The sequence below is a fragment of the Caenorhabditis elegans genome, chromosome I (genome assembly GCF_000002985.6).
Source record: "Caenorhabditis elegans chromosome I".
Lineage (NCBI taxonomy): Eukaryota > Metazoa > Nematoda > Chromadorea > Rhabditida > Rhabditidae > Caenorhabditis > Caenorhabditis elegans.
In genome coordinates, this window is record NC_003279.8 from 11,222,053 (window position 1) to 11,233,816 (window position 11,764).

The window sequence follows — 11,764 nt, forward strand, 5'->3', positions numbered from 1 at the left end:
ATTTTTTAACAAAAATTCGAAATTTTCAGCTAGATTTTCTATTTAAAAGCTTTAAAAATGCGCTGAAAATATTCTAAAATAGAATTAAATCGAAAAAATGTCGATGGCCGTTCCTTTACACGAAACCTAGTCCACGGCCACGCGGCCACCGAATTTTATTGACGGCGGCTTTCTGTGTGATTTTCAGATACTTGAACGTGTTTTTTTGTTTGTAATGTGAAGAAAATGAATCGATATATTTAATTTTTGGAGAAAAGTGATTTTAAATTCCAGAATTCCTGCCGAAATCCGACGTTTTCCAATTTCGTGTAGAAACCCATTCGAGGGAACACAGCATGCGCCTTTAATGGCTACGGTAGGTTAATTTAATTTAATTTAATTTAATTTTTAGCAGCAATTTTCAACGATAATAGTTGTTTTTTGAATAATTTAAATTTAAATTTGCTTTTTTTTCAGATGACAGAAAGAAAACAGGATTTTTCCTGTCCAAACTACATGCTTTTCGGCGATGACTTCAATTTACAAAGTGGAATAGAGGTTTTTCCCCGAAAATTTCTGCAAAATCACTTTTTTTTTCCAATTTTTCAGGATATTTCCTGTTCCTCAAACTACACATCAGACGAAGATGGACCAAAAGTGCTCACTACAATGAGAAATATGTTTGCGGAGCAGAAAACCGACGAATATGAGCTGGTCTACGACAATAATTCGCAAAATGTGCCTCAAAATTGTTCACCGAAAAATCAATATTCGCCCCCGCAATCTGTGCAACAAGCTCATTATTCGAATTTATCACATTTTCATCCTAGAAATCCAGAATTTTCACAAGAAATCGTGGAAAATCGAGTAATTTCTCCAAAATCTGAGCATCCGGAAGAAATAGAGGATCACGAAGATGATGAGGATGGCCAAAGTGAAATGGTACTGATAAAAAACCCCGATTCTAACAATTTTTGCCCTGAAAACATGAAAAATCATCAAATTTCAGCCAATAGGACGAAAATTCGTTTGGTTGAGGCTCACAGACTACAAACTACAAACCGCAATCATTTTAAATAGGATTTTATTCAATTTTCGCTTAAAAATTAATTTATACTATTAAAAAACCTAATTTTCAGTTGAAAATCGTATTAAAAAATTCGTTGAGGCTAAAAAAATTGTAGTTTGTAGTCTGTTAGCCTCACCCAAAACATTTTCGACCAAAAAAAAAACGGTTTTCCCCAATTTTTTGTATAAAAATGAGTAAAAACGGCTATTTCATGATATTTATTAACTTTTTACGATAATAACCTTCAATTTTTACGAAAAAAATTGGTTGAGGCTAGAAAAATTGTAGTTTGTAGTCTGTTAGCCTCACCCAAAACATTTTCGACCAAAAAACTGATTTTTCTGCAATTTTTTTATATGAAAATGACTAAAAACTGCAATGTATTAAGCTTATAACTCACTTTTTCAATCCTAAAACACCAAAAACTAACGCAAAACTGGTTGAGGCTAAGAAAATTGTAGTTTGTAGTCCCTGAGCCTCACCCAAAACTATTTTCGGCCGAAAAAACCGATTTTCTCCCGATTTTTCTTATAAAAATGACTAAAAACTACAATTTCATGGATTTCGCCCAACAATTTCGAATTTTCAGAAGCACAATTGCCCGGAATGCCCGAAAAAGTACACATCGGAACGACGTCTCAAGCATCATATCGTTGTACACCGCAATCCGGACGCCTATAAATGTCAAAAATGTGGATATTGCTATCAGAGCCCAGATAGTCTCCGGAGACACTGGAAGGTAGCAAAAAAATCGAATTTTCACTGAAAATTTGACAAAAAATTAATTTTTTTTTGTTGCAGAAAACTCCGAATTGTGACGAGTTTCCGCCGAAGATTAATGTGAAAACAGAGATTTTGGACCCGGATTCATGAATTTTTAAAATTTTTTTTGATTGTTATATTGTAAATTACATTTTTTTACTGTGTACTATTTCTGACACTAACTCGATTTCCCAGTGGCCTTATTCATACGCTCATTTCATTGATTTTCTCGGTGCATATTTAAATTTTTATTCAGTTTTTGATTGACAAAATTCATTTTAATTGCAATTTATATTGATTTTTCAACGATTTTCTCAGTTTTTTCCTCAAAAATTGCCCATTTTTATGCGAATACCTTCATTTTTTTTTCACCCAAAATGTGTAGTTTGTAGTGTGTGAGCCGCAACCAAAATATTGGTTGAGGCTGAGAGGCTATAAACTACAAACTGACACCGCCTCAACCAAGTTTTTTTGTTGAATTTTGAAGCTAAAATCTTTTTTCAGAGTTTTTTGTGAAAATTTTAACAAAAAAAAAAACAAAAATTCATTTGAAAATTAAAAAATGTGAAAAATTTCACGAAAAACCAAAAAAAATCCCGTTTTTAATCAGAAATCATGAATATTTTCAGATTTTTCGGATAAAAATAACAAAGTCTGTAATTTTCAACCAAAAAATGTTAATATCAGTTTTTTAGCGGAAATTATAAAAAAGATCACTTTAAAAAAATGGAAATTACGTATTTTTCCATTAAAAAGTCCGAAAACTAGCGATTTTCCAGTCGAAAAATCAAAAATTGCCTATTTTCTGCTGTGAAATACATGAAATTCGCATTAAAATTAAAAAAAAAAAACCTCCAAAAACTGATTTTTCCCTCAAAAGTCCCAAAAAATTTGGTTGAGGCTATGACATTTTGTAGTTTGTAGCCGAGGCACGCACACTACAAACTACAAAATTTTAATAATTTTTTTTCAGCATTTCCATCACAGCTTGAGTCTGCCCGTAAAAATCGTGTAAGAAACAAAATGTAAGTTTGTTGAGGCTCACAGACTACAAACTACAAAATTTTTTGTTTTTTTTTTTCAGGAATCCACGTGGAAATCCGTCGAAAATGCCGACTCAAATTGTGTTAAACAGACGTCCAGCAGCACCAGCAAGACCTCAAACAGTAGGATTTTGAAACGAAGAGACTACAAACTACAAACTACACAATTTTCAGACATTCACCTCACTGTCCCAATATCACATGTACAATACGGCGAGCACATCATCGGCTCCACCGCCACCACCAAATCGTACGTGCCCGGAAAAAAATAATTTTCTAAAAAAAAATTTTTTTTTAGAAAATTTCGGTCAAATTCGAGAAGCTATCCGAACAACTCAGCCGACAACTGTTCAACTTCCGCCGGACTGCAAAGTACTGTAGTTTACAGCTGTTTTTAGGACATTTGGACGACGTTTAAGGCCTTGAAACGGCTCATTTGACCGAGATTTTCCAAAAAAATTTGAATTTTTCGACCGAAAACTCGCTTTGAAGCTCGAAAATATTTTGGTTGAGGGTCAAAGACTACAAACTACAAAATTGCTTGGCCTCACCCAGATTGAAATTTTACGTTTTTTTGTTGTTAAAAACGCAATAATTTGCGTTTTTCATTATTTTTTAGCAGAAATTTGTTAAAAAATCGGTTTTTCCAGCCTAAAATGTTTTGGTTGAGGCTCACAGACTACAAACTACAACTTTTTCAGCCTCAACCAATTATTTTCTAATTTTTTGGCATTTTTCTCACCGAAAAATCTAGTTTTTATTATTCATACACGATTTTTCCGCCAAAACTACGGGTCTCGACACGACAATTGTTGTTATTTGAACGCAAAAAGGTATAAAAGATACTGTTCTTTCAAACTTTTGTTCCTGCGGTTTTTTATCGATTTTTTTGTAGTTTTTTCGGTTAAAAAAATTATTTATTCAATAAAAATTTCAACAAATCGTGAAAAAAAATTAAAAATCGATGAAAACTCCACAACAACAAAAATTTGAAAATACAGTAATCTTTAAAGGCGCATATCGGTTCGCGTTTAACAAAAAAAGTGTCGTGCCGAGACCCGGTACCGTATTCTTGGCACGAAAATCGCAATATTTTCGCGTCTATATAATATAACAATTAAGTTTTTAAAAGGGAAAATCACTGCAAAAATACGAAATATAATGGTTGAGGCTGCGAAAGTTGTAGTTTGTAGTCTGTGAGCCTCACCTCTGAGCCACGCCGGAATGCAAAGTACTGTAGTTTACAGCTGTTAAGGACATTTGGGACACGTTTTAGGCCTTGAAAATGCACATTTTTGAGAGTTTTTCTAAAAAAAATTTGGACTTTTTCAGCCAAAAACTCGCTTTGAAGCTCGAAAAATAATTTGGGTGAGGCTCAAAGACTACAAACCACAAAATTTCTTGGCCTCACCCAGATTAAAATTTTACGTTTTTTTTTTGTTAAAAATGCAATAATTTGCGTTTTTTCATCAGCTTTTGAAGAAAAAATTCGTTAAAAAATCGAAATTTTTTATCGAGTAAAATGTTTTGTAAAATGTTTTCGTTGAGGCTCACAGACTACAAACTACAACTTTTTTAGCCTCAACCAATTATTTCGTATTTTTTGGCGTTTTTTCTCTTCAAAAATTCAATTTTTATATAACATACACGAAATTGTGCAATTTTTTCGGCAAAACCACGGTACCGGGTCTCGTGACGATAATGTTTGTTAAACGCGAAAATGTATGCGCCTTTAAAAAGTACTGTAATTTCAATTTTCACCGATTTTTAATAGGTTCCAATAAAAAAAAAAACATATATTTACTTAATAAAACATAAATTTCTACAAATCGTGAAAAATATTAAAAAATCTATGAAAACCCACAAAAACAAAAGTTTGAAATTACAGTACTCTTTAAAGGCGCATATCTAATTCGCGTTTAACAAAAGTTATCGTGTCGAGACCCGGTACCGTATCCTTGGCGCAAAAATCGTGAAAATTTCGCGTCTGTGTAATATAAAAATTGAGTTTTTAAAGGGAAAATCACTGCAAAATTACGAAATAAACTGGTTGAGGCTAAGAAGTTTGTAGTTTGTAGTCCCAGAGCCTCACCCAATGCATTTTCGGCCGGAAAAAGCGATTTTCCTTTTTTTTTCTAATAAAAATTACTAAAAACTGCGATTTCATCAACTTTATTGCTTATTTCCAATAATAACCTTTAATTTTGACGGAAAAAAATGGTTGAGGCTGCGAAAGTTCTAGTTTGTAGTCTCTGAGCCTCACCCAAAACATTTTCGGCCGAAAAAACCCGATTTTCCTCCTTTTTTGTATGAAAATGATTAAAAAATGTAATTTCATTAGTTCTATCGCCTTTAAATCATTAAAAAAAACGGTAAATTTTATGCAAAAAAAAGTAGAGGCTAATAAATTTGTAGTTTGTAGTCCGGGAGCCTCACCCAAATCAAATCCCCATCAATTTCAGCTCGTCGAATACACGTGGCAAGAGAACGGTGAATCTCGAACGGTTTTAATTCCAATGTCGAATGATTCTACGGAAGATGACGTCAGAGTGAGAGAAAAAAAATCAATAATCAATAATTAAATAAAATAACAAAAATTTTCAGTCAGCACTTCCCCAATCGGTTCTAGAATCGATAAATCAGCATCAAAATCAGCTTAGACAGGGAAATGGTGAGGCTTAAAGGTGGAGAGACTTAGTTTTTTTTAGACCAAAATTGGTCGAAAACTACCGAATTTCGTAATGAGACGTTCTGAAAATTTCAAATTTCTCAAAAAAAAAAGTAATGGCGGTTCAAAGTTCAGCAAAATAAGGCCCATTTTCAGCTAACATAAAATCAAAATTTTTTCCAACTTCTCGGTGTTGCAACGTCTGTAACCTAATTTTTATTTATTCATCACTTTTTAATAAATATTGTGGTTTTTTACTAGGCGTTTATTCGTTGCTTTAAGTACATATACGGTCTTTGGGGCACAAATAAAAGTTACATTTGTGCCCCATTGACCATAAATGTACTTAAATTAACGAATAGACGCCTAGTAAAAAACCACAATATTTATAAAAAAGTGATGAATAAATAAAAATTAGGTTCCAGACGTTGCAACACCGAGAAGTTGGAAAAAGTTCTGATTTTATGTTAGCTGAGAATGGGTCTTATTTTGCCGAACTTTGAACCGCCATAACTTTTTTGGCAAATACTCCCGATAGTACGTTCTCTAACTCTTACCACTCTAACTCTTACGCGTGCTCTAATGCTTACGTGATCTTATGCTTACAAAATATTGCTCGCATGCTTACGTGTCTCTTATATTGACAAAGTGCTCATTGTCCGTATAAGAGAATTCGCAGTACTTCAAAAGCTCCCACTCGTACAATTTTCTAAATTTTCTCTTATACTGACAAACCGTATTCTCTGATGCATACACTTTTTCTCTTATACTGACAAAATTCTCATTGTCCGTATAAGAGAATGCTCCCACTCATACAATTTTCTAAATTTTCTTTTTTTTGTAAAAAAAAAATTTTTTCACAGGCATTTTTTAATAAATCAACTTGGATAAGTATTCAAACCTGTTGTCTGATTAAAAAATGTTTCATTATTTTCTTCTGAAAGATTATATTCCGAAAGAGGAAGAATTTTTGTATCATAACCAGCAATAAATTATGTGCTCGGTTATCTGTCGTTCACGAGAAGAACGAATCTAAAACGCAGTTTTTACGTATTTTCGGCAAACCCTCATTAACTAATAGTCTAATTTACCAAATCACTCGTTTACGTAAGTGGCACATTTACTTCGACGTCTAATTTACTAGCGATTTCACTTTCTCTCGTTTACTGAAAAAGAGTTCATTTACTTCAAGGTCTAATTTACTCATTTTTTACTCTCAGTCATTTACTAAGAAATAGTTCATTTACTTTGAACTCAGATTTACTAACTTGCTGACATTTTCTAGTTTACTAGTAGTATATGGACATTTTTCTGGCAAACACTCATTGACTACCTTCTCTTTGACTACCTTTGCTCATTGACTACCTTTTGCTCATTGACTACCTTTGCTCATTGACTACCTTTCGGATCATTGACTACCTTTATCTAATTTTTCAGAATTTTCAGTTTTTTTTCGCTGAAAAATCAGAATTTTCAATAACATGTTACTTTTTGATGTCTAAGAAGGTCGTGCTCTTTCTCATTTCCTGAAATTCCGGAAAAAATGGAGATGAGATCTGATGTATAAATGCTCATTGACTACCTTCAAATGCTCTTTGACTACCTCTATCTAATAAAATTTTCCAAAATTTTTTTTGAAAACTTTTCAAAATTTGATCAGAAAAATGCAATGTTTGTAGTTTTTTCTAGTTTGGATGTTCTGCACACGATTGCAGACGAAAACCTGAGGTTTAGTAGAACCCCTAAGCTCAAAAAACGCACTCTCACTTCGGATGCTGATATCTCCGTGGAAAAATTTTTTATGGCAAAGTGATCAACTACAAAGTTGTTTATCTTAATCTAAAGTACAACTTTGTAGTTGAATGTTTTTTATCAAAAAATTTGTTGGTCGAGATAAAGTTGTGTAAAGTTCGGCACCTTCATGCTTGTATTTTCTTCTTCTTTTTCTGTTCATATCTCAACCAACAAATTTTTTGATAAAAAACGATTAACTGCAAAATTGTACTTTATGTTAAGATAAACAACTTTGTAGTTGATCACTTTGTCATAAAAAATTATTACACTGAGATATCAGCATCCGAAGTGAGTGCGTTTTTTGAATTTTGAGGTTCTACTATACCTCAGGTTTTAGTCAGAATTCGTGTTCAGAACATCTAAACTAGATCAACTACAAACATTGCATTTTTCTATAACATCTGATCAAATTTTGAAAAGTTTTCAAAAAAAGTTTTGAAATTTTTTGTAAAAAAAAAACAGAGCTTTTGAAGCAAAAAAATTATTAAACAATACAGATGACATATGCTCCTAGAAAATACCAGAATGAAGGTGTTTTTGAGGAAAAAAATTTAGGCCAAAATTTTTTTTTAAACAACAGTATTTTCGAGGAATCAGAGAAGTTCCCGATATTCCAACAAGTTGAATTTGTAGAAGACTTAAGAATACTCTCGAAAAAAGTAGCTCTCCAGAAGTATTTTAGGCCAACGGAAGGTTCAAATTCACAATAAAAGTCAATGTGGAATAGATTTCTTGTAGAAACTGAACAATAGGAACAGAAAATAACTTAATGACTTATTCTGTAGTAGTTCCAATCTTTATGAACACATTTTCAAGTACTAGATATCTTCCAATCGAGGGAAGCTCTAGTTGTCATACAGCTCGACTGATTTCATATATTCCTTGAGAACGCGCGCACCTCTCGCCCTTTTGGTATAGTGGTTAAGGGCACGGTCTTCAGATACAGTCATTGCTGGTTCGAATCTGGATAGGTTCAGTTTTCTTTTACATCGTCAAGTGTCCTGATATAAGCTTTCAATGTGTTTTTTGGATCACGAAATTCTAGTGAGAGCTCTTGTCAGCATAAGCGCACGTCAGCATAAGCATATTCAAAACGCCAGCATAAGCATATTTCAAAGGTTTCAGCATAGGATAGTTGGCAATGAGATTTTGCAATAAAATGTGTCCAACTGAAATGTTGTTGGCGATAGTGTCAAAAACATTTGGTTTTTTTAGGTTTCAATGTTTTTTTTTCGATTTATGAAAAAAAATCCAAAGGGCCCCCTTACCCCCTTACAAAAAATTTCAAAACTTTTTTTGAAAACTTTTCAAAATTTGATCAGATGTTATAGAAAAATGCAATGTTTGTAGTTGATCTAGTTTAGATGTTCTGAACACGAATTCTGACTAAAACCTGAGGTATAGTAGAACCTCAAAATTCAAAAAACGCACTCACTTCGGATGCTGATATCTCAGTGTAATAATTTTTTATGACAAAGTGATCAACTACAAAGTTGTTTATCTTAACATAAAGTACAATTTTGCAGTTAATCGTTTTTTATCAAAAAATTTGTTGGTTGAGATATGAACAGAAAAAGAAGAAGAAAATACAAGCATGAAGGTGCCGAACTTTACACAACTTTATCTCGACCAACAAATTTTTTGATAAAAAACATTCAACTACAAAGTTGTACTTTAGATTAAGATAAACAACTTTGTAGTTGATCACTTTGCCATAAAAAATTTTTCCACGGAGATATCAGCATCCGAAGTGAGAGTGCGTTTTTTGAGCTTAGGGGTTCTACTAAACCTCAGGTTTTCGTCTGCAATCGTGTGCAGAACATCCAAACTAGAAAAAACTACAAACATTGCATTTTTCTGATCAAATTTTGAAAAGTTTTCAAAAAAAATTTTGGAAAATTTTATTAGATAGAGGTAGTCAAAGAGCATTTGAAGGTAGTCAATGAGCATTTATACATCAGATCTCATCTCCATTTTTTCCGGAATTTCAGGAAATGAGAAAGAGCACGACCTTCTTAGACATCAAAAAGTAACATGTTATTGAAAATTCTGATTTTTCAGCGAAATTCTGATTTTTCAGCGTTCTAGACGACAAATAATACAGTAGACAGAATTCAAAATTTACAAATAATCGATAAAAATCATCGAAATGAGCTGAGTGGGAGAATTTGAAGTATAAGAGAAAAAGTGTATGCATCAGAGAATACGGTTTGTCAGTATAAGAGAAAATTTAGAAAATTGTACGAGTGGGAGCTTTTGAAGTACTGCGAATTCTCTTATACGGACAATGAGCACTTTGTCAGTATAAGAGACACGTAAGCATGCGAGCAATATTTTGTAAGCATAAGATCACGTAAGCATTAGAGCACGCGTAAGAGTTAGAGTGGTAAGAGTTAGAGAACGTACTATTAGGAGTATTTGCCAACTTTTTTTTGAGAAATTTGAAATTTTCAGAACGTCTCATTACGAAATTCGGTAGTTTTGGACCAATTTTGGTCTAAAAAAGAAAAGTCTCAAATTTCGGTACACCTCACCTTAAGAGCTTAAACAGCTTAACGGAGGACTAACGGTTCAGACGATTTTGAACGTATAGACCCAAAATGAGTTCAAATGAACGAATTTCGTAAAATGAAACTGCTCAAAAAAATTTCAAAAATTTTTTATGGCGGTTCAAAATTTCGAAAAAAAAAATTACACTGACTTTGGCTAAATCACGAATTTCTTCCATTTTTCCGTGTCACATCTGTTCGAAGTTGGATTTTTTGGAATTATCGTCTTTTATTGCATATATTGGTAACTAATCTCATTTAATTTCGCCGATTAAAGTACATTTAAAGCCGATAGGTAACCAAAAATCATCGAAATTGGTTTTCTATCGGCTTTAAACGTACTTTAATCGACGAAATTAAATGAGATTAATTACCAATATACGTAATAAAGGACGATAATTCCAAAAAATCCAACTTCGAACAGATGTGACACGGAAAAATGGAAGAAATTCGTGATTTTAGCCAAAATCAGTGTAATTTTTTTTCGAAATTTTGAACCGGCATCAAAAAATTTTTGAAAAATTTTTGAGCAGTTTCATTTTACGAAATTCGTTCATTTGAGCTTATTTTGGGTCTATACGCTCAAAATCGTTAGTCCTCCTTTAACAGCTTAAAATCAACGAAATTAATTCAAATTTTTCAGCTCAAGCAGTTCATTACTATCAGAAGCATCAGAATCCAATTTCACATGAAAAACCGATTATGGTGAACCCAAGACAGTACAAAAGAATCATAAAGCGCCGAGAAATGCGCCAGAAAATGGAAGATTCTGGACGTTTGCCCCTTGAACGACAGAAATATATGCATGAAAGTCGACGGCAACACGCGTTGAAACGAAGAAGAACCGGCGGAAGATTTGATGCGAATGGTACACTACAAACTACAAACTACAATGTTTTCTTAGCCTCAACCATTTTTATTTTCAGCTGAAGCAGCAGCAGCATCCTCGGAACCATCCATCTCGTCGGCGGCTCCATCACCACCGAAAGCACCGAGAGCCCCAACTACCTATGCGATGATCAGGTATATATTGGCAAATTCGGTAAATTGCCGGAGTTTTAAATTTCCGGCAAATCGCAAATTGCCAGAATTTAAAATTTCCGTAAATCGGCAATGTGCCGGAGTTGAATGATTCTGACAAAGCGACAAATTGCCGGGACTGAAATGTTTTTCCACCTGTAAATAATTTATTTTCAGACCCGCCACGTCACACCCACCAGTTAACATTCCAAAAGCGCCAGCCATGACCTACCGTCCAGTCCAAGAAGAGAAAAAATCTATAGAGAGAATCTCGAAAGCTCAGATGTTCACAATTCCAAAGAGACAACAATAATTGCTCAGTATTATTAATAACTACAATTATTTGATATTCAACACACACACATAAGCTTCGCTATGAATAAATAATTTATTTTTTTCGATTTCCAATATCTACTTTAATGAAAAAAATACACATAGAACCTACTATTTTAAGCTAATTAAGCCTAATTTCCAGAAATATGTGCTTTTCCGAGATCGGATATTGTCTATTGTCTATACTTGATAATCGAATACTTCACTATAGTGAATAGAGTATGGTTTATTGCTTAAATCAAGCTCCTGCTGGCTTTCCGCAAGTACAAACCAAATAGGCAGTACAGATACAAGTTCTTCTGGTTTTGAAATTTAATGTTAATAAAATAAGCAACATACTTAGTTAATTAAGTTACTCACTCACTTACTTAATTAAATAAATAACATATTTAATTAATTAACTTACGCATTTAATTAATTAACACGCTTAATTAAATAATTAACATGGTTACTCATTTAAGTAATTACTTAATTAAATTACATACTTACTATTAACTAAATAAGTAACATATTTAATGGTGAAGTAGCGCCAGTGTAGAGATTGCTT

The 11,764-nt window shown here is 33.0% G+C and overlaps 2 protein-coding genes across 6 annotated transcripts; both read left to right on the forward strand.

Moving 5' to 3' along the window:
* Positions 1 to 346: 346 nt before the first annotated feature.
* On the forward strand, positions 347 to 2,111 carry Y53H1A.2 (C2H2-type domain-containing protein; the record flags this gene model as incomplete). 3 transcript variants are annotated; one of them, NM_001129075.4, is made up of 5 exons in its annotated part: positions 347 to 355; positions 457 to 537; positions 589 to 921; positions 1,638 to 1,787; positions 1,850 to 1,921. In NM_001129075.4, 5 exons carry the CDS (start codon positions 347 to 349, stop codon positions 1,919 to 1,921), a joined length of 645 nt encoding a protein of 214 aa, NP_001122547.1. The 3 variants fall into 3 exon arrangements, 2 of the variants coding, with proteins under 2 accessions (NP_001122547.1, NP_001122546.1); NM_001129074.2 differs by lacking the exon at positions 347 to 355 and having other exon boundaries at positions 1,850 to 2,111; NR_024293.1 differs by lacking the exons at positions 347 to 355; positions 457 to 537; positions 589 to 921.
* Positions 2,112 to 2,783: 672 nt separating this feature from the next.
* nfya-2 (Nuclear transcription factor Y subunit nfya-2) lies at positions 2,784 to 11,280 on the forward strand (the record flags this gene model as incomplete). 3 transcript variants are annotated; one of them, NM_001264657.2, is made up of 9 exons in its annotated part: positions 2,784 to 2,835; positions 2,895 to 2,976; positions 3,028 to 3,103; positions 3,152 to 3,225; positions 5,316 to 5,402; positions 5,458 to 5,524; positions 10,508 to 10,732; positions 10,791 to 10,887; positions 11,062 to 11,280. In NM_001264657.2, coding segments are annotated over 9 exons (846 nt in total). The 3 variants fall into 3 exon arrangements, with proteins under 3 accessions (NP_001251586.1, NP_001251587.1, NP_001251588.1); NM_001264658.3 differs by lacking the exon at positions 2,784 to 2,835 and having other exon boundaries at positions 2,920 to 2,976; positions 11,062 to 11,197; NM_001264659.3 differs by lacking the exons at positions 2,784 to 2,835; positions 2,895 to 2,976; positions 3,028 to 3,103; ... (1 more) ...; positions 5,316 to 5,402; positions 5,458 to 5,524 and having other exon boundaries at positions 10,567 to 10,732; positions 11,062 to 11,197.
* Between the last annotated feature and the right edge of the window lie 484 nt (positions 11,281 to 11,764).